Source organism: Accipiter gentilis, chromosome 1 (assembly GCF_929443795.1).
Source record: "Accipiter gentilis chromosome 1, bAccGen1.1, whole genome shotgun sequence".
In the NCBI taxonomy this organism is placed as follows: domain Eukaryota; kingdom Metazoa; phylum Chordata; class Aves; order Accipitriformes; family Accipitridae; genus Astur; species Astur gentilis.
In genome coordinates, this window is record NC_064880.1 from 11,634,246 (window position 1) to 11,655,748 (window position 21,503).

General features: G+C 51.1%; 2 protein-coding genes across 3 annotated transcripts in view; one reads left to right on the plus strand and one right to left on the minus strand.

Moving 5' to 3' along the window:
* The first annotated feature begins 728 nt into the window (after window positions 1-728).
* On the plus strand, window positions 729-3,718 carry LOC126045395 (uncharacterized). Its single transcript, XM_049816485.1, has 5 exons — window positions 729-915; window positions 1,005-1,090; window positions 1,572-1,607; window positions 1,844-2,199; window positions 3,396-3,718. The coding sequence occupies exons 1-5, from the start codon at window positions 729-731 to the stop codon at window positions 3,592-3,594; spliced, it is 864 nt and encodes a 287-aa protein (XP_049672442.1). The 3' UTR covers window positions 3,595-3,718.
* Window positions 3,719-5,689: 1,971 nt separating this feature from the next.
* Window positions 5,690-21,503, minus strand: part of COL6A2 (collagen type VI alpha 2 chain) — a 31,713-nt gene continuing 15,899 nt past the window's right edge. The window contains exons 15-28 of one of the 2 annotated variants that reach the window (XM_049806218.1): window positions 21,007-21,069; window positions 20,537-20,599; window positions 20,331-20,393; window positions 19,723-19,785; window positions 19,259-19,309; window positions 18,847-18,882; window positions 18,401-18,463; window positions 18,109-18,171; window positions 17,784-17,819; window positions 17,480-17,525; window positions 16,747-16,899; window positions 16,053-16,505; window positions 15,682-15,720; window positions 5,690-7,274 (exon numbers count right to left, since the gene is read on the minus strand). In XM_049806218.1, coding sequence (XP_049662175.1) covers window positions 6,667-7,274; window positions 15,682-15,720; window positions 16,053-16,505; window positions 16,747-16,899; window positions 17,480-17,525; window positions 17,784-17,819; window positions 18,109-18,171; window positions 18,401-18,463; window positions 18,847-18,882; window positions 19,259-19,309; window positions 19,723-19,785; window positions 20,331-20,393; window positions 20,537-20,599; window positions 21,007-21,069 — 1,800 coding nt within the window. In that variant the 3' untranslated portion in view covers window positions 5,690-6,666. Of the gene's footprint in view, window positions 7,275-10,030; window positions 12,699-15,681; window positions 15,721-16,052; window positions 16,506-16,746; window positions 16,900-17,479; window positions 17,526-17,783; window positions 17,820-18,108; window positions 18,172-18,400; window positions 18,464-18,846; window positions 18,883-19,258; window positions 19,310-19,722; window positions 19,786-20,330; window positions 20,394-20,536; window positions 20,600-21,006; window positions 21,070-21,503 lie in introns of those variants that run through there. The other variant, XM_049806227.1, reaches the window with a different exon arrangement.

The window sequence follows — 21,503 nt, forward strand, 5'->3', positions numbered from 1 at the left end:
TTGGTATCCACCTCGGGTGAGCTGCTCTGCTCAGGTAGATCCTAGTGTCATGTCCCCTGTTGGCCTTTTCCTGGCTGAGGGTCCTTTTTGCTGTCTGGGGCTTGGACCCCAGCTTCCATCCCCCAGTCCCTGGGGCAGAAAGAGCTGGCTGGGCTTGCAGTGCCTGGGGCCCCAGGAATCCCAACAGAGGAGTCGGCAGGGTCCCCGTGGTGCTGCCTGGGAGGAGATCCCCGTGTATGGGCACCTCCTGACCCTGTATACCCCTGTGTGTTTCTGTGTCCAAAACCCCATCCTGAGACACCCCTCTGCCTGCAGGGCTGGGGCAAGACCTGGCGCAGTCCCTTTCTGCGAGGTGTCTTTTTGATGGTGCATGACAAGACCAGACCATTGCGTTGCTCACTGGCCTGGGAAGGGAGCACTGCCAAACGCAGGGCAGCATCAGTGGTGTTAGCGGGGAGGTGGGGACGGGATGGGAGGAGCTCTGCTCCCTCCTCATAGACCCCCAAGAGGAAGACCTGAGCATCGGGGCATCCAGCCCTGCCTTCTGTCTCTGTTGACTGGGTCTGATGGCAGATATCACCTCCTCCAGCCACACACCATGGCAGCACCCTGAGCTGGATCCTGAGCCCCGCTGTCCCACAGCAGTGCCTGTGGGAGGGTGACCCCCCACGCCAGCCCGCCCCGCCCCCGGACACCGTGCCCATGCTGGAATCACCGAGCCAGGGTTCATGGTGGGGACGCCTGACTCACCTCATCACCTGACGCTGGGAGGTGAAACCACCACCCTCCGTCCCCTGTTTTTATCAGCCCTGGGGGACCTTTGTGCCAGCCGGGAGTGGCGTATTGACGTTTCCCATGTGCCCATAGTGACGGCCCTGGTGCAGGGAGTGGTGCGGCCAGTTCCACCACTCTGTGGTGTCACCCCTGCCCGCCGCACCCCTCCTCACCCGGGCAGGGCCCTGGTATTTAGCGTGTCCCCACCACCCGGGGCGAGCCGTGCTGAGGACGACGATTGGGGGTGCTGCTGGCGGCGGTGCTTTCGAAGGGTGCTGCCGGCATTGCCTCTGCTGGGAGCTTTTCTGCAGGTTGGGTGAGCGAAAGAGGCTGCCCAAGGCAGCAGCAGTGGCTGGTGGGGTGCAGGGCAGCTGGGGAGGACAGGGGCAGTGGGAGCATGGGCACCCATGGGTCCGGATGCACCGTCCCCATGGCTGGCACTGCACCGAGACACGGTGTCCCCAGCCCCTTGTGGTCCACGAGGACGTGGGCTGGGCACCCGGGCTGGGCTGGAGTGGGTTTATTATTTCCACCGACAATGGAAAGGACATGCCCGGGCTTTAAGGGTGCACAGAGGTAGGGACAGTCACTCTTGGGATTAGCGCTGTCACCCAAAGGCACAGGGTGGCTGTTGGGGTCTGCGGGGGGGCGGCACTCCTGGGCAAGCAAACATGATCTCTGTGCCCGGGGCAGACGGGGGACAAAGAAGCTGGGTCCTGGCTGCTGGCAGGGTGATGACAACCCCATGGCAGGAGGTGCCATGAGGGTTCACTGATGGTGCCTCTCTTCCCTTACAGCTCAAGGGCCACAGAGCATGTGGAACCCCAACCCAGGTGAGGGGCTGTGGGGCTGGGCAGGGCACAGCCATGGGGGCTCAGAGAAGGGCTCAGTGGAATCAGCACAGGCACCCGGGGGGATAACCTGCATACCAGAGGGGAGTGGGACATTATTTGTGAGGAGGTGGTAGACCGGGAGGGGTCCTTTGGGTGCTCAGCTACACCAGCTCCCCACATTGCCTGTCCAGGAAGAGCCCGGCTCTGCTCGCTAACGACTCCCCTCTTCTTCCTAGGTGCACCTGGAGGGGTGCCACCACCCCAAGTCCAAATTTGCCCACCTGCTCCTCCGGGATACCCTGGTCCTGGCACTCCGGCAGGTCCCTACCCTGGCTACCCTCCAGTGCCGCCTGGCACCCCTGGGACCTATCCCCCGGGACCCCCAGGTGGCTATCCCTGTGGCCCCTCTCCATCTGGCCCCTACCCGCTGGGACATCACCCCCACGGGCACCCCCTGCCAGGGCAGCACCCCCATGGACACCCCCCACCAGGGCATCACCCCCATGGGCACCACCCACCGTGCCCCCCTGCCTGCCATCAGAAGCACCATAAGAAGCATAAGAAGAAGCACTCCAAGCACCATGGAGGCAAGGTAAGAGGGAGGCGGGACCAGATCCCTCCCAATTTTGGCTGCGGTCCTTCAGACCCCCCTGATGCATGCCACAGCATCCAGCCCGGGCAGCTGGGGCTCTCGCCTCCTGCTCCGCAGTGGCTGGAGCAGGCTTCCAACATTTCAGTGGCTTTTTTTTGATGTGGAGACTCCTGTTTGCTTAATAAATAGGCAAGCATGGGTCATTTCAAGTGAGTCCTGTGAAACACGATCCATGACATTCCTTGAAGCCATTCAGAAGAGTGACACAGCTCAGGGTGCAACAGGTGATGTATTAAGTCCCAGGACTTTGTCCTGCTCACCCGAGAGAGTCGTGTCTCCATTAAGGGACATTTGCTCAGTGTCCTGCAGCAGAGCAGTTCAGTTCCCTCTTAAAAAACACACACACACACACACACAGAGACACAAAAACAAAACAACCCCAACCAAACTCAAAAAAGGAAAAGCAATAGAGGAGATGTAAAAGGAGATGCTGCAGGAAATGCCCTTCCAGGGACAGACACCATCTGGAGTAGGTCTGAATGAGGCACTGCTAAACAAGACCCCAATTCCACCATCGGAGGCAGGAGCATTTCCCAAACAAAGCAAACCATCAGCTCCTCTTGCTGTTTAATGGCTTGGAAAGTGATCTGCTTTGACATTTGCCCTCACTGGCAGAGAGCAGGACCCTTCTGGAAGTTGCTTAATTGGCCTGAATAGCCTTGTAAAATAATAATAAAAACCCCAGCCTTCCCACAATATGCCCCTAATTATATTCCCCAAGCAGAAAAATAATGGCTCTGAATTCTAAAAAGTGGTTTGTAACAGCATTGAGATAAACATTGCAGTGACATTATTAGCTATTTCATCTTCAAGTCAAGGTATCCCAGCCAGGGTTTGCTGTCTGAGGCCATGGTGCTGTGCTGACTCCCACCCAGGCACACCCTCTGCATGGCTCCCGGCGCTTTGACATTAACTAATTACCCTTATTACCAGCTTGCAATCCAGCCAGCATGGAAACCTGAGGGCACACCTTTTGCTGGCATGCAAAGACACCTGGGGAGAGGTGGGTCTGCAGCTACCACTGCTTGCACGCCCAACCTGGCCCCAGCTGGGCACCGGGAACAGGCACCCACCACAGAATGGTGTGAAAGAGGGTTGTTTCTGTGCTATCCTAAAGTTGTTTTTATCTCCTCCAGCACTCCAGCAGCTCAAGCAGCTCAAGCAGCAGTTCTGACTCTGACTGAAGAGGACGTGTCCCACCTGGACGGCAGGGAATTGACGAAACACAAAGCTGAACGCCCTACGGGAACCACCTGCATGTTGCTCCGCTCCTTTCCCCTTTCTCTGAGAGCAGTGTTTTGCCTGCTGAGTGATTTTCTTGTTTTTAGCTTGTAAATTCTTTGACCTGGAATTGCTGTGAGATGACGGGCAGCAGCTCTGTCCTCTGTCCTTCAGAAGAACCCACTGAGAGTCATCCCTGAGGCTGCAGGTAGCAGCGTGCGGAGCATCACATGCTGGTTTGCAGTCTGCTGGTGTCTGTGTGTTTTTTCCTCAGTAGTGATGCCAGCTGCTAACATCAATCCCACCACCCGTAAAAGTCTGTAAATTTCGTGTGAGCTTTCCCAGCTGTAGCACAAGGGCTGGGCAGGGAATGCTGTAACTTTCCTCTTGCTGCACTATATGCGTTGCCATCCTCCATGCCAGAGTAATAATCAATAGGAAAAAGTAGTGAGCTCGCTTTCTGAAGCCCCTGAGCCATGGCCATGGGACTGCAGCATGCTCTCTAGGAAAGGAGAAAAGCCTGGCAGTGCTTTTGTTGCCGAAAAACTCGGAATAAAGAACTTATCAACACGAATTTAGTGTAGATAAGCAGACACTTCTTTATTGACGGCCGGGTGCGCGGCTGAGTCCTCTCAAAAAACCACGCATGCCTGAACACCAAAATCATACACCTTATATTAAACTTATTCATTCATATTCATTAGGTTTCCAAGAAAGGTTATGCATATTCATTAGATTTCTGGGAAGTTATTAGCATATACAAATGTCCTTCTACGCAGGCGTGGTGAAGCCTCTGGTGGTCTTCAGAAGCCCTCTGGTGGTCTTCCATAGTCTTCCTCACTTTGTCCGATAGTTGACCTCTCAGGTGATTCTGTGCAGTGTGATTCTCACCATCATTTACATAAAAATGCATACTATGTCTATTCTTAAATATAACCTTTCTAATGATTGGTCCTTCCATCACACCATCTCATTAATATTCTTATGTTAAAACAATCATTGGTTAATCTCACTTAACTCTACTGATTGGAATCCTCAATAATTAGATCGAGGTGGGAAGGGTAAGGGGTTTCCAAGCAGCAAACTGGTGTCCATAACGGTTTCCTTAGTTTCTTAAAATAAAACACTACTGATCAACAAATCTTTGTCAAAGTTTCTGTGGTTAAATGATTTTAGACAATACTTGAATTCTTATGGTTACACATAGTACATTTTCTAAAGTTCCTAAGTTCCTATGACTATATATTTCAAACTTAACACTCCCATACCTATGCTTCACAATTTTCTACTTCTTAATCAAACTGTTGGTTATTGGTCAAATGTGTAAAATGCAATAGGTATATATAGGTTTTTGCTAAAATATTTCTTATAATTCTACATTCCTATTAAAATTAAATATGATTAATTCTAACTAATAACAAATCAATAACAAATCAGTAACACTGTGACCCTCAAAGCTCCCCTACAGCTCTCCTTCCTGAAGGAGGGAAAACACGGCAGTGACACCGCAGCATGCATGGCCACAGCTCCCACTGCTGTGCCTGCCCTGGCTTGTGCCCATGCCAGGAACCCTTCCCTGCAGCTGTGCTGCCGGCTCCTTTGCACCCCGTGCCTGGGGTCCCCTGAGCACAACCTGCGCCCTGCCCAGCCTCTCCTCCCCTTTCCACCTCCCAGAAATGCCCCCATCCTTGGAGGGTCCCCTGCCTCCCTGTCCTGGATTGAGACACGCAAGTGTTGGATGCAAGAAGGGCTGAAGAAAGTGCGGATAAAGCCCAACTCAGGTGCAATGCTACCTTTGTGGTGGGGAAAGGCGCAACCCCCTCAAAAAGGGGCATGTGATCTCTCCTTACCCATAAACTGGTGAGGAACAGGCGAGGAATGAAGGCATGGTCTTTATCATGATGAGAAATCACGGTCCGGATGGGCACTGCGGGGGTGGGGGGCCAGGGAGCAGAGGAACAGGTCTGCGAGGGGACTGCTGGAGAGAGCGGGGAGAGCTGGAGGGGCCCTGTCAGCGTCCTGTGGTCCTCAGCAGTGCCCTGTCACCTCTGTGCTGCAGGGACCCTTGGCCTTGCGCTCCAGCATTTGCAAGGAGAGGCAGAGTACAAGCTTATCTGGACTTAGCAGCTTAGCACCAGGAGAATCAGCTGCTCCCTAAAAATAACTTTAAAAAAGAGGCAAACTACAGAATAAAGAGGCTTTTTCAGGATAGGGTGAAAAGAGTTTGTTTATTTTTGCAGACAGCACAATTCAAGTTCAAATCTGGGCATTGCTCAGCAGATACCAGTGGGAAGAAGGCACCATGGTTACTTTGAGCACATTGTGATGACAGAGAGGCAGCTGGGGCAGCTGCCCAGTATTTTGTGAGATGCTGGGAGACGTGCTGCTCCTCTCAGACAGGATTCTGAGATGCAATAATAAATGAACAGGCTCTGATGAAGGTTGGAATGGCAGAAGGAAGCAAGGGTGATATGGCCTACAGGAAAATAAAAATCTTAAAAATTACCTGTGAAATTTAGGATAGATAGAGCCCCCAAAAGAGCTTCAGCAGACAACTGTAGAAGGCAGCAAAACCTCTCACCATACTGTTGCTCCCGGGAAAGAGGAGCAAGCCACCAAGGGCCATGCAAAAGGAAAGCAAGTCGCTGACCATTTCGAGCAGCATGCGTTGTGTCATAAACTCACTTGGTCCTCTCAGGGCAGAAGTACCGAGAGGACAAAAAAGATGAGACAATCTGGAAGTAGGTTTGCTAAAGAACAGGGGATGTCACAACTATAAAGCTCCTCACAGGACACTGAGGGATATTGAGAGTTTTTGAAAACTAGAGATGATCATTTGTCCTGCCACACTGGAAAGGTTTCTCACTTCTCTGATAAGCCCTCCTAGGATTACAGTACGTACGCAAGTCATAACTTGGTGTGTGTAAAGCTTTACAGAAATAGGATGTATGGCTCTGTATCCTGCTTTGATCTTAGTTTTAATTAGCACCATAAATGTGAGATACATGACTTTTCATTGTGAAAATAAAAAAAATGCTCTGGATTTTGGCTAGAAAGGAGGACCCAGAGGGCAGCTGTTCTGGGCCAGCTCAAAGTTGCTAGCAACCATACAGAGGGAAGAAAATAAAACAGGTAATATCAGGGGTGTGTATACTGGTGAGAGGAGGACATGTGCACTCCCTTCATTTAACATATCCACCGAATGAACCTGTCAAAGAAGCTGGGCTGGGAGAGGCTGTCATAGTCCTTCTCCCGGAAGATGGCTGCCCGGTCCCCGAGGCCAAGCTTCAGCAGGACGTCCATGTCTACGTCACTCCCAAGAGCCACTACCGTGGGCATGACGTCTTGCTTCTTCATGGAATTGATGGCCTCCTCGAGGTTCTTGCTTCCTGTGATGCCGTCAGTGATGAAGACGAAGGAGAGCTCAGCATTGCGCCGGGCAAGTCGCTGCCCGTCTCCTGGGCTGAGAACGATGTTGTTGATGGCATGTATGATGGCTGACCCAATGTTGGAGGATGAGTCCAGGTACTTGATCCGTGCCAGGGCGCTGGAGATTTCTGTCAGGTTGTAGGTCAGTGGGAAGACCACATCCTGATCCCTCTCACTGCCGTACTGCAGCAGTGCAATCCGGGCATTCATGTTGTCGCTGTTGCTCCTGGCTAGCGTGAGCTGTCGGGCCACCTCCTCCACAAAGTGGTGGGCCCTGTGGAAGTTCGGCTCCCCGATCCTTTCAGAGCCATCGAGCAAGAAGACAACGTCAACGGGGCGCTGTGTGCACTGGGCCACTGTGAGCTCTGCAGAAGAAAGAAGACAAGCGTTGGGAGCATAAGAAAGCCTACACGATAAGGTTGGAGCTTGCCTTGGGCAGTTTGGGCTGGAGTCACTTCTGTGCATCTTTGTCCAAAGAAGGACCAGTCCCGCTCTGCTGCCAAAGCTTGTCTTTGCAACTGGTAATGTAGGAGCTTTGCTTTTGATGCCCTCAGCTCCTGGGCACTAGGTCTTTATGAATGTTAATTCTGGGGCCTATGACAGACCTCCACAGTATTAGACAGGTCTGTGCACTTCAGTCCCAGAATTACATCTACCTTCTTACAGCAGTTTACAGCTCTTATCTGTAAGAGGACTATCCAGTAATTAATGGCAGGCAGTGTCTGCAAACCTCTTGGTTACTTCTAGAGAGTGGTTTACTTTCAGACCTAGTCTTCACACACATATTTGTAGGATGAAAGCTATTTTCATACCTTTCACCCAGATTAGTTTAATCAGCAATCACTAATTCCTGAAGAACTTATAAAGGTTGGGTCATATGGTTGGAAAACAAGACTATCCTGTTCAATAGTAAAGAAGCTTTTGTAATATATAACTGAGCAATATTTGAGTGAAACACAGTGGGGCATTGTTCTTCAGGCACTCAGAACAGCACCTGTCTACAAAGTGGGTACGTGGACATATCAATATATGCAATGAATGAACTCAGAAATAAAAGGAGAAGAAAATAGTTATCTTTGGAGTCAGCTGTTAGTTAGGGACTATTATTTCATCCCTTTGCAGTAGTTATGCGTATTTGGTATTCCTCTGCGTGCACTGCTTCTCTGAGAAACACTTCCATTTCTGCATTGTTGAAGTTTCTTCTTGAGTTTCGTTCTCTGCTGAAAGCACTGGTCAGGAATACAATTGCAACAGCAGTATTGATTTGTGATGTACCTGCTGCGGCTGGCCACCCCCTGTGTTGGCAGCAGGGCAATGGCCATATTACCGTCAAGCAATTCTGTGACTCTAAAACTGAATCTCGAAACAGTGAAGTCCTCGAGTCCATGTTATGTTGTGTTGCATGACTGGCAAGGAATAGGAGATTCTGGAGCAGCCCCAGCTTGAGCTTCCATTTCTGGCAATGAAGGGTAACTTTTGGGATAGGAGTATCACATTAGGTTGAATTTCTGTACTATGATCAAATCCAACTTGACAAAGTGCTTCCTCAGTGCTGAATGCTGCTACACCTGGATTCAGCATGGTAGGGTGCTGAACTGGTGTAATTCCTTGTGTGAGTTGAGCAACAAATGGATCACTGTTTAGTATATGAGTATTATGTGTGTAGTCAATATTTGACATATAGTGAAGTTGTATTTTAAGCAAAGTAGATACATGCATTCTTGAGACTAAAGAGACAGTGTCCAACATAAATCCAGCAGCACAAGATAGTGTAGCAGAAGCTCTGATGGTGCATATCATTGAGCTCGCAGACTATTTGGCACCACTTCCATCCATGATAAAACAGTCAAACCTGATGCAGAAACTTCTGCTGGTACTTGTGGTTTGACCTAACTCACTGGACACAGCAAAAATCCGTGATTGTTTCTGTATCATGATCCCTGACCTTGTAGACTTGCATTTCTCCTTAGCCCACACTGTAAAACATATCTACAATGATGGCATGCCTTGAGTGGTGCTTACTGTACATTGCCTTACTATGAATGACAGGCTTTTGCAATGCCAGTTCTGACCGCAGTAGAAACCAATCTCCAAGTGACGTTTTCCCCCCATGAGCTTTTTGAATCTTGTGTTTCCAAATTCAGCTACAATACTCCACTCCTTTAAAGCAATAAAGGTATGTACTCACCTCTGCCCAACCTTCCTTGAGAAATGTTCTCTAAAGGTACATTGATGCTGCAGTTACCAGTATACAGGCGCTGCTGCCACAAGGATACTTTGCCTTGGCACTGCCTGCACTCCTGGGCCTCACCTGCTCTGTGCAGTTGTGAACGGGGAAAGGCTGGAAGGCATGCCCCTTGCAACCACACAGTCCAAAATCTACACGGGTCTGCAAGAGCAGGAGGAAGTGGGCGGGTGGGAGTAAGGGCTGCATATTGTGTTGGAGAAGTCTTACCAGGCTGTCTCTCTTTTTGCTTGTCTACATATAGTCATGGTTCTTTTGATAACAAGCAAGATCCCTGTCCCTCCCACATGACCCAAAGTAAGCCCTGAGAGCTCCTAATTAAGCAGACAGCAACTGAGAGCAACATCACTCTGCAGGTCTTCAGCAAGAGCATAACACATGGCTGGCTTTCTAGGCAGCCTCTCCTGCAGAAGCACTCCCCCAGGACTCCTCTTGCTGCTCAGCCCTCACCACTGGAGAGGGCTGCCTTTGAGCTGTGTGGTAAGTTGCCTTTACATATGAGTTATCTCATGGGAACGTTACATAGGTGCGAGCAGTGCAGCAAAACCTTGGGTTTGTCCTGTTCAGTGTCACACATCGGTTGCAGTTTGTTCCCATTTCTGAGAGGCTGAGGACCCAAGTGCCCTTTCCTGCAGTGAGGAAAGATTCTTATCCTTAACTGGGAGATAAGCTCTCAGAGGCACCACCGTGAATTAGGCCAACTAAAATCTTCACATCATGCTTTTAATTGGAGCACCAGTTCTTCTCATGCAGCTTACAGCGAGGCACAAATGCCTGCAGCTCACTCTATTGTGTACTGTATGCTAGGACACAGCTGAGGACATCTAACAGAGATGAACAAAAAGCAGAAATACCATTGATTTTCCTGCATTAGCAACCTGTCTAGTTACATGCGTGTGCAGAGTAACCCTACCCATTCACATCAAGTTCCTGCTTCTTCAAAAACCTGCATAACTTGTATTCCCTCTATTGTTTCACAGTGTTGACAGTGGAGATGAAAGTGACAGTGAGATGGGGACTGACCTCCCAGCCCTTTCTGGGGCTTCTCCCTTTCACAACCCCTCCCATGGCTTTGGGGAAGTGTGGACTGTCCTTTGCCCAACCCCTTATCTGTGTCCTTCCTTTGCCCAAGAGCTTCACTGAAGGAACCACTGCTGTGATGAAATCTATCTGATTCTATCAAAGGGGTTAGCCAGGATTATGTTAGCAAAACACCTTTGTTTCCAATGTTGTACTGCTTTGCTAGGAAATATTTCCAAAGGAAACGAAATAAACAGCCACTGTGTAATGAAATGAAATAAACACCCCCTTTGCTGAAGTCTTGCTGAATCCTTATATTGTTCAGCAAAACGTCCCAGCCCTGAGATGTTCTCTTCAAATCAGTGGGTTTTGGGAGCTTTTCCTCTAGCATCATGGCTGGAGCAGCTTAACTATTCTGAGTTCAGTCCTCTTACTTGCATCCCAGCCGGCTAAGTCACACGCTAATTTTGGGGTAAAAATCAAAACAGAGTAGGGAGCTTGGCTTCACACAGACTATCCAGAACATGTGGATTATGATCAGATGCTCGCATATGGACTCAGACACAGGCTGATCCTTTCGCCTTCACCTAAAATACAGAACACACCCCATAAAGCTATCTGAACTCTTTTCCCTCTATTATATGCCAACAGCAGTTCTGAGCTCCCTGTCCCTATAGACTGGGAGCAAAAAGTTCTGAAACCTTGGGAGAAAGATTATTTTTGTGCAGTGTGTATGATCTGCTCACGTGCTGATTGACATAAACATCTCCCCTGCGTGCCTGTTGCTGGATGGCTTCTAGCCTAGACTGGCAAACCCCAGATGTTGAAAAGACTGTAAGAAGTTCCAAGCCGTTAAGTTCCTAATTCCAATTCCCGTGCCTGAGCTTGGCAACTGGCTCCACTTTGCACACCTGGAAACATTACAGCCCAACTGCATTTTTGAAGACCATACATCTCCCTTCTGCCCGTTAAATATGACATTTGCTCAGTATACTTTATTGCAATAATACCATGTCAGTTAGAGAGGCTGCAGAATTCACTTGCTGGCAGTAAACACTTCCTCTTGTGTCTGCACATGAAATGGTGTTTTCTCTTCTTAGGGCTTGGGAGGGCAGTAGTTATTCTGGAGGCAGGAATGGCAGTCACCTGCCTGACTTTTTGTGAAAACCAGGGGCAGCTGAGCTCATGGACTTATCATTCCTTATCTAAGTGCACGTACCTGCAGTGCAAGGGGTGGGTCTGTAGTCTCTCTGAACCAAACTAGCACTGGGAATGGATTGAATGGGCTATACTATATCACATTTAAATACTTGCTTTTAAATAGCTCACGTAACGCGTCACAGAGGTTTGCACAGTCCTGGATTTTTGCTTTGGACCGCCTGGCCCTACATAACCTCTATCTCTTGGATACGAACAGGTACATGTTGCTAATTCAGACAGAAGAAACACAAATGTACAAGAAGAGAAAAAGGCAGAGGGAGCTCATACAGCTTCTGAGAGAAGCAATCCCCAGGTTTTGGTGCTCGATGGAAAGCCAGGGATGCCTCCTCTCCTGTACTGCTTGCTCCTTCCCTTCAATATCCCCAACTGCCCACTGAATGGTTGTTCGGAGACACTTGCTGTGGCAAGAGGAGATACACCTTGCTTTGTCAGTCTTGCCACACAAATGGTTTGCAGGGCCTGAAGACAGCCCTCACAGTAACCCAGCGAGAGGATGCAGAAGATGCTTCAGAAGTGGTCAGCAAATACGTACATAGGAAGGCATGGGAAAAGCGCATTGAGGGGTTCGGTCTGGTCCTCAGACATGCATGTGCTGGCAGCCTCCTTGGTGAAGGCTGGTGCTCACACGTGGCTGAGGGCTGGGACACACTAGCCTGCTGGAGCAGGGTGGAAGCACGGGAGGGCTGGAAGGGAGCAGTGTGGCTGGCTCAGAGACTGAGGCAGTGCAGGTCCTCTGCAGAAAAGTAGTGGGCAAAGCAAGAGCATCTCTTGACATCACTGGAGAAAGCCGCCATGCTCATCAGCCAGCCAAGCCAGAGAGGACTGCCCCTCACGACACATCCCTAGCTGAGCGCAACCAAGCCATTTCACTGCCTGTGTTTCTCCTAAACTAAAAGCATCTACTAATGTGCCTGTCCCCTCTGCCAAACAGGCATTTGAGGAAAGACGATTACCACCTCCACTCAATCTCTTTCTCCAACCGCTTCACGTGATCTCTAACAGAGATGTCAGCAAAGCCCTAGCACAGTTTCTGGGTCCCCCACAATCTCGCTGTGCACCATTTTGAAGGTGTCAATGAACAAGTCCATCCACTCTTGCCGCTCATTTCCAGTGGCAAACTTGGCTTTTTCGGCGGTAAAGGCCAAAGTGGCCACCAGCTGGGTGTACATGCTGGGGTCCTGGGTTTCCCGCGTGGAGTTTAGGAACTGGGCGATCGAATGTATGGTGCTGGGGAAATCTATGTTGACTCCCTCTTCCATGGGGCGGAAAATAAGTGGGTTTATGTTCCCAGGGTTCCTGTCATCTGCAAGTGAGCGTCAGAAGAATATTTTCAGGGCTTGCTAGCAATGGCTGTGTCTCTGAAAGCTACCTGGCACTGCACCAGAGAAGAACAGAGCTAATGAGGACAGAGAAGCAAAGACCAAAGCCAGATTTTAAATCTTTCTGCCACATTTATGTCTGGGGAACCATGGGATTTGTACTGAAATCACTCACACATCAACTGAGAGACCTCAGAAAATTACATGAAACCTTAACTGCCCAGTTCCTTCCTCCAGCATAGGCATGATGGAGAAAGAGTAGTGCTCAGGAAGAGGGTCACAGGGTCCGATTTCTTTCTGCCTATGGGATTCAGCCATCAGGTAGCTCTGAACTCTGCTAAGGTGCAAACTGTACACATGATGCTGTACAGCCAGAAAGGCATCTAAGGGACAGCATTGTGTGAACTCCTTGCCTGGCACTCAGGCTACTGTGCTTTGGCTAGAATTACTGCCCTGCAACGTGCAATGCTCCTGTGCAGTGTCTGGGCTAGTCAGGACTCCAAGAGCCTCCATCTCCACCTGGCTACACTGAATTAAATTTGAATAAAATCCCAAAGCTCAAAGCCAAGCCTTCTGCGTGCGTTAGAAAGAGCTTTGCAGAGCATCATGCGTTTTCTATGAAGCAAGTGGTCAGTTCAGATTTGCTCAGCATTTAACCCATTTAACACTCCAGCATCCTGTTGCACCACAGTAATTGATGGGTGGTAAAAGGGAGACAAGGGTCTGCCCTGAAAACAGGAAAACCTGCATTTCCTTAGGCAAAGCACTGAGGCAGCATGCCTTCATCTGCAGATGTGAACCTGAAATGGCAACGTGCCTGGCTCTGCAAGGCAGCAGGGAGGAAGTCAGGGTGTATGCAATACCTGTCCCTCTCTGTGCTTTGCTGACAATACCCAGGCTGGAGCCAGGATACCTGGCATGCGCAATTGATTTGCTCCTTAAAATGCCAGGACTGCAACTCCGACAGCTATGGGGCCAAGAACAGGGCTGGGTGTAGCTGCCTCCCTGACCTGAACCTGTCTGGCCTATCTATGACTGGACATACACATTGCATGTGCACGAAGCTCACTCACATACCCTGCGAAGGGCATCATCTCCATCCAAAGGGTTTGCAGGTGAATTGGCACCAACTCTTGAGATGTTCTTAGAGAACTGGAGGAAGCTGAGCACTGAACAGAGAAGCCCCAGGCTCTGTCACATGCCTTATGTCACATCCCATCCAACACATTCCCTTGCCACTACACAAATGTGTTCATTGCAAATCCTTCTAGATGATGACAGCAAAGCATCACGCACCACCCAGTGCGGCATGTGGAAGGCGCTTTGCCCAAAGGCCACCGAATCCCTGGGTATCACTTAAAACTTGGTCTACCAGGCCTAGCACAGATCCTTGCACACCAGGACAACTTTTGCCCAAGCTGAGATGGGTGTACTGGAACTTTCACAGGAAGCCCACACCTACCCAGCCATGTCACTCCACCTCCCATGTCCTCTGGGGTGCAGATGTAGGGCCTGCACTTGACCTGGCCTGCCTACGGCATGGATTGAGAGATTTACCCAAGAGGGAACCCCCTCAGATGCCTCCTCAAGCCATTTCTGCTCTGGTCCCCAGGACTGTCAGGTACCAGTGAACTGTTCTCACCTTGCATCAGGAACAGAAACACCCAAGTGCACTACAGGGAAAGGACTGCCAACTTCACCTTGCTTTGGAAGGCTTTGATGGCCCAAGCCTAGGAGAACATGAGTGCGGCACTGTTTGGATCAGTCTCTCTCCTGCAGTGTTCCTCAGAAACAGAGAGGCTGCAAAGACCAAAACCTTTGAAGACACCTGAGCAGTCACCAGTGTGGCATGGGGAAGTCACCTCCTTGTGCACGGATCCGCAGGACAAAGCTCCTTAGAGGACACTGCAGAGGAGCCTGTCCACACAGGCTCAGCATCACGGCTGGACATTGTGCTCTCTGCATGGCCAGGTGCAAATACTCAAACTAGTGAGAGATTTTAGATTGGGATAATTATAGCTATTCTGTCTTCAGATTTCTGAGCATCCTGGGACCAGTTTTCCTTTGCTTTGTATGGAAACAAAGGGACTACTTTGAAAATGAAATTTGAGATTCTGTGGAAGACTGAGTTGGAGCTGGGAACTTTCACAAAAACATTCACGGCAAGAGTAGAGATAAAAATTGGAAGAACTGGGAAAACTTTGTCCCTTATAAGCTTTGTATGTATCAGCAAATAGTGCATCTATTGTATTTAAACAGGCACAGAGAATCAGACAGACAGGATCTCTAGGAATTCAGGTTGCAGATCTACCTCTTAACAAGCAAATGTGATCAAGTAAAGCTACCTGCAGCGAGCAGCAGCTGTCTCCTTTATACCAGAGGATCCTTACAGCCTTTTTCCTTTAATCCAACACCCTGAGTTAATTGTTAATTAAATACAGCCAGCGTTAGAGAAGCCAAAGCTTTGGGTCCACTGTAGTGTCATTTTCCAAATGGTCCCTACCCCCTGCTCTGCCCTTTGTCACTCTCACAGAGCATCCTACCCAGTGCTGCAGGTTGGGTTCTGCATTTCAAAGGTCACATGGGCAGGAGAGTTTAGCAAGGGGGTTTTGACTTGATGTATAATAGAGACATGGAACAAGTGAAAAAGTAATTGCTGAGTTTGGAGGTCAAAACCTGGTGGCTCCCAGAAACTGGGACAGGAAGAAATATCAGGGCTGAGCCACGCTGGTGCACTAACAGGGTACACTCGTACCTACCTGTGCACAGAACTCAGAGAGACAGGAAAAGAGCAGGAGATGAAACCCTGGAGCCTCTCCTCACGTAAAGTAACACTATTTCCTGAACTCCTGCCATCCAAAGGGAATGAACAGGGTTGCACACCCCCCTCCCACTCCTGAGCCTTGTGCACTCTCCCCTGGACCTACCACTTTGTGCAGAAGGCATGAAGCTACTTGTAATGTTTACCTGTCTGACAGGGCAGCTCAGGGCAGACGATCTGTGGATCTGGAAGGAAAAGAAACAAGGAAAACCGAGTGATGTGCTGCCATCCCCCTTCACAGCTTGCACAGTTAGGGTGGCAGGGCAAGATCTCTTACAAGGGGAAAGGACTCCGAAGGACTGCCCCAAAAGGCTGGCCCATATCTGAGGAAGGACTGTTCATCCAGGGCTACATAAAGGTCAGCCCCTACCATGAATGACCCAGCTTATGAGCTATTGGCCAACCTGCTGGGACACACTGTCTCTGCAATCGTTTGCAATGCACCATGTCCCTCACCCCAAACCCTGGGGGTCAAAACTCTAGTTCCAGTAAGAATTGTGCAAGGACAGGTACAGACCTGGGCAGAGAACGTCTTCCATCTTGTCAATGAATTCCTCTGCCACTAGGTCTGAGAAGAGCCTCATCTTCTGGACTCGCTGGGGTTCATTGCAGGCAATGGAGACCAGGGTCTCGCTCTGTTCTGGCTGATCAAACATGTCTCCAATGCCAATGGTGTTGACGACCACATCTCTACCGCAAAGAGCCCCTAGGTTCTTGTCATCATCCCGGGGGTCGTAGCGCCCATCTGTGATCACCACAGCAAACACCTGGGCTTTCTCTCGCCTGCTTTCCTTGATGAGCTTGTTGTAGGCAAACTGAAGGGCAGATGGTGTCCAGGTGCCTCCAGCGATCCACTCCAGGCGCTTCACTGCTTCCTTGAAGCTTGACAGTGAATCAATGCGCTCATCATCAAGCTTGATGGCTTCAAAGGTCCCCTCGTGACTGTACTGCACCACCCCAACACGGGCACCTGCCAATGAAGCATCACATTACTTGGCTTTGCATCCTCAGTGAAAAGTGGAGAAAGTCAGAAAACTTTCATATCATGGCCTACAAAGCTGGGAAGGGAAGAGGGAAGAGCAGAAACTGCTGTGAAAATGATGGACAGATGGATTGCAACCCAGGGCAGCTACAGACAAACATGGAAGCTGGAGGGATCCAAGACCCTTTTCTTTTCCCCATGCCCCACTCTGTCCCCACACAGTCCAGACCTGTCTGTGACTTGGGGTCCTTGGCAATAGACCCCAGCCGGCTGACCACGTTGACAACAAAATTTTTCTCCAGGGTGAAGTTGGTGTAGCCAATACTCTCTGAGCTGTCTATGACGAACATGATGTCCAGGGCACCGCAGCGCTTCTCACAGTCTGGGGAGAGGGACAGAAGGAGGAAAACACAAAGGTCAATGAAGGTGGGAACAAAAGCCACCAGGGCAGAAGAGACCACCTATGGAAAGATGGAGACAGCATCACACCAAGCACCCACAGGGTTTGTGGTGCTGCCCACAGCAGGCAGCCTAGGGAGGATTTCACATGCATCTTTCTGTTGACGTATATCAAAAGAAACCTTTTAAATCTTGCTGTGTAATATACTCTATCCTATTATGTGGATCATGCAACTCTATATTACAGCTCACTACTCCTGTGATGGCAGAGCTAAATTTTGGGAGGTAAGGCAGGCTACCTCTGCAGTGCCACTGCACTCAGTTGTGGGCTGGGACCAGGGTGAGCAGGGAGGGACTTCCCGCACTGCCTCCTCTGCAGGGTGCAGTGCTGTGCAGAGCAGCAAAGAGCCTGCCGTGCTGGCAGTTCAGTGCAAAGGGCAGCTCATGGGGCAGAGCTCCCTCAAGGGAGCTCCTGAGGTAGGAGGCAGTCTCTGGTGACCCCCTTTTCTCCATCCCTCGAGTGGTCACTCCCCTGCCCTGGGGAGAGGCAATGGTCCACTCACCACAGCATCCGCACGTCTCTCGCACGTAGGTCATCACGTCACAGTCCTGCCAGCAAAGGGGTGCAGGGTGAGTGCCTCCGTCCCCTCATGCAACATCTGTCCCCTCTAAGGGAAAGGCTCCCCTTCACCTTCCCACCCAGCTGGCCCACTCCGCTCTTTCCTTGGCTCCCGTGGGAAGCCACAGGCCACCACTGCCGGGCAGTGGCAGGACTTGACACCCTGTTTTGTTCTCAGGCTGTGCACAGCAAAGCCACAGTTGCCCCAGGAGGAAGAGCACCGGGTGCTGCAGAGCAGTGCTACTTACAGTAAGGCCAGGATCTCCTGGTGGGCCAGGGGTCCCCTGTAAGGAGAGCACAGGGATTTCAGGCACAGTTTTCCCATGAGTTTCCTTTTTGGGAACTAGACATCAGAGCCGTCAAAACATGGCTTTTTGCAGAGTTCTGCCATGGGAAGGGTAGGAAAGCCTCATGGGGAGACAGCAGACACATTTGACAGCTGGTGTCCCCTCCAGCAAGTCCTGCTGCAGGGAGACCCGCTGGGGTCTGCTGGGCTTTAGAGCATCAAGGAGAAGTGGGGAGGAGGGGAGGGGGCTGGAACATCTGCTCAGAAGCGACAGAATGGTACCGTACCTCAGGGCCTGCTTCCCCAGTTGGACCGCGGAGTCCAGGCTCCCCTCCCGGGCCAGGGTCACCCTGGGGAAAAAACAAGGAAGGGTCAAATATTTCCTCAGCAAGGCTGGCGATGCAGCCTCTGGTGTTCGCGGCTCCTCCTGACCTCCTTGTCAGGCACAGCCCTGCTAAGTGTGGTCACCAGCCTGGGGACACAGGGGAGGCAGGAGTGGGCAGCGCCATCCCCAGCACACCTGCCAGAGGTGTGGGAGGGGGATGCTGACCCCGCGGGCAGTACGGGAAGTCTGCTTACCGGTTCCCCCTTCGCTCCTTTGGTCCCTTGCACTCCTTTTGGTCCAAGCTCACCTCTTATTCCCTGCTCAAAGGAAGGAGAAACAGATCCGGCATGGAGCACATCTGGATGTGCTCAGGCGGAGGCACTACTGCTATGAGCCCATCAAAACCACATGCCTGCCTGGCCCGGGAGAGCACCCTCTAAACCAGCAGCTCAGCATAGAGTAAATAAATGGTGTTTACATAGGCATTAACTAAGAATAAAGAAATTTTGCAAAGCATATTTCAGATGGTTTCAAAAGTAGATGGGCTTGGGAGATATATCCAGGCTCTGCAGCTGCAGGGAATAGCCAGGGCAGCTTCCAGCAGGACAGCCTCCCTGGCCATGCACCCAGAGGGTCGCGCAACAACTAGTCAGCATTTCAGTCAATACAAAAAACAGGCGATGGAGACAAACACACTCACCTTGGGTCCTGGCAGCCCCTTCTCACCCTTGTCACCCTGCAAAGGGAGAGGAAGGAGAGGTCAGCAGCCAACCAGTACTGGCCCCGCACTGTGCACGCATGCATCAGCATATGCAACAGCAGGCGTAGCTTCAGGCTGATGGTTGGGGTGGTGGGCACAGCCACCTCCCCATTACTGCCATTGAGGTTGGGGTCCCTAGCACCTCTGCCACAAGGCTGATGGAGCTGCGGCCAGGTTCAGTGCCAGTCTTCAGCCCCCATCACCCCCTTTGCGGGGTCCACGTTTTTTTGTGACTCTGATCATTTTTCTTCCTCCTTCCCTCTTCTCCCAGGCTGCTCAGCTCCAACAGCAACCTCCACCAAAACAGGATTCCTCACGGCACATACATCTGTGCTGGACAAGGCATACATACCTGTGGTCCTCTGGGTCCAGGGTAGCTAAAGCCAGGTCTGCCTCTGTCACCCTTTGGTAGAAAAAAATGACCCATCAGAAACCAAAGCCGACCTTTCTAAACTGGCGATGCCAGTGACAGTCAGAGCAGTTTTCATCTCTCGTGGTGAGACACCACCAGGAGCCGTGACTTCTGCAGCTGGCCCTGAAACACTGAGAATGGCTGTGCAGAGCAAGGCTTTGCAGGGTCTTGGGGATGTCACATGCCAGGGACACCCCTGAATCTGTGCAGGGTGAGGGATATAATCAGAGCTACCTTGGCCAGAGCAAGAACTACATCTCTGCCCCATAGGGAGGCTCAGGTTTGAGCCATTAAGTTTCTGAGGCACACAAGTTTCTGCAGTGGAAACTTCATTTTTTAAAACAACAACAAAAAAGCACACAAAAATATCCTTTCAAATGCAGAGTTGCATTTAGGGACTTTACCTTTGGTCCTGGTGGTCCGGCATCACCTCTTGGGCCCAAGTCACCGGGGTCCCCACGTGATCCCTGCAGGATAGCGTTGGGGAGAGCAGAGGGATCGGGTGAGCATGTTCCCTGCGGCTCCCCGGCTGCACAGGGGACCGTGCTGGAGAAACCAGCTCTTGAGACGATGTTGTAAGACCATCTCCCCTTCTGATGAGGTTACTGTGACAGTGACTGACTTGGGTTCCCGCATCCCATGGAGCCACACAGATGTCATGGCACTACTGCCACAGTGGGGTGCTGGACTAACCACAGACCCAGGACAAATGGGCGCCCGGGGAGCCCCATCTTTCCTTGCCCCATGACCTGCTCTGACGTGGTCCCTTCCACATTGTCATGGGAACACCTGGGACTGGGAGTGATGGAGAAGCAGGGACTCCTGGGTCCTGCAATTTCTCCTTGCCCCAGGAAGGGCTAGCCAGGGGCCTCTAGGCTAATTTTTGAGCCTCCCTGAGAAAAGATCAGGCAGGCTTCCCTCAGGAGGTACAGTGCAGCCAGCTTATGTCAGCAGGGCAAGCTCTCACCACAGAGGGAGGATATGGTTACACAAATGCCCCAGGATGACTTACTATCTTGCCTGGCTCTCCCACAGCACCTGAAGGGCCTCGAGGTCCTGGCAGTCCTTGGTCTCCCTGCAAAGCAAAGCAAGACACAAGAACATACAGAGGCAGGTACAAGCAGATGTGCATAAGGAGGAAAGCTGGGTAAGCTGTCCTGGATGGCAGCAGCACTCTCCCTCCCTCCCGGCTGTCACCGACCCCTGCTCCATGCTTACCCTCGCTCCTTTGCTTCCAACCTCACCGGGCAGGCCACGAGGACCCTCTGGACCAGGATCTCCCTGTGAGGATGGTTAAAGATATTCCTGGTCAGGGATGTCTCCAATGCTGTTTGTGTGCATGGCAGTGCTCCTTGGAGAGAGCAGGCATGATGCCATTCTCAAATCTGGTGTTTCTTGGCTTGAAACACAGTGTCAGGGCAGTGTGCCCTCTGAACTTGTCTCAGCCTTGAGTTTTGCTGCCCTTCATTCCCTCTCTGGATCAAGCCCTGGAAGAGGAGGCTGTACCTGCTGCCACCAGGGCAGGCAGCGGGCACAATTGGAGTAGAGCACACATGCAGACCCCAGTGGGCTCTTCAATTCCCAGCTCTGGTGTTGGATGCTTCATAGCTGGGCAGTAGTGCATCACATACCCTAGTCTTGTGCACCTTGGGTACATTTGCAATAGTCTGGGTAGTTGCTTTACTCACCCTTTCTCCTTTGGCCCCAGGAGTGCCTTTGCTGCCTTTTGTCCCTGGATCTCCACGTCGACCCTTGACAGACACAGAAAGTCACATAAATGGGATGCAAAGATGGATGCTACTCGGACAATGATGCCTGGCTGCCCTGCCTTCTCCCTCCTGGCCCAAGAGACGTCTCCTTGCCCCCTTAGTGACCATGTGCCTGGCAGCAGGGGAGCAGGGATGCCCATGCTGGCACTGCTTGGGTGATCTTGCCTTTGGCTTTTGGGAAGCCATAGTCAGGCTATTCTTTCAGGAGGGTGGTCACTGCAGTGACCACAAACAGTTGTGGTTCATTCCCTCAGGGTTAAAGACTCTGCTTTACTTTCAAGCTCATCCAGTGTTGCTTCCCCCACCAGATCTCGCACAAGGACACAAGCTGGCTGGGCTCTGGCCTCTTGGTGTTGGTGGAGCCATGCTGCTGTATTCTGCCAGGGAATGTCATCTCCAACCCACTCCCCAGATTT

Excerpts from the sequence above, each read along its gene's own strand:
- LOC126045395 (XM_049816485.1), top strand. The coding sequence starts at position 729 with ATGGTGGGGACGCCTGACTCACCTCATCACCTGACGCTGGGAGGTGAA. Across the intron at positions 1,091-1,571 it reads GGAGCTTTTCTGCAGGTTGG|CTCAAGGGCCACAGAGCATG; the intron begins GTGAGCGAAAGA and ends CTTCCCTTACAG. Across the intron at positions 1,608-1,843 it reads CATGTGGAACCCCAACCCAG|GTGCACCTGGAGGGGTGCCA; the intron begins GTGAGGGGCTGT and ends TCTTCTTCCTAG.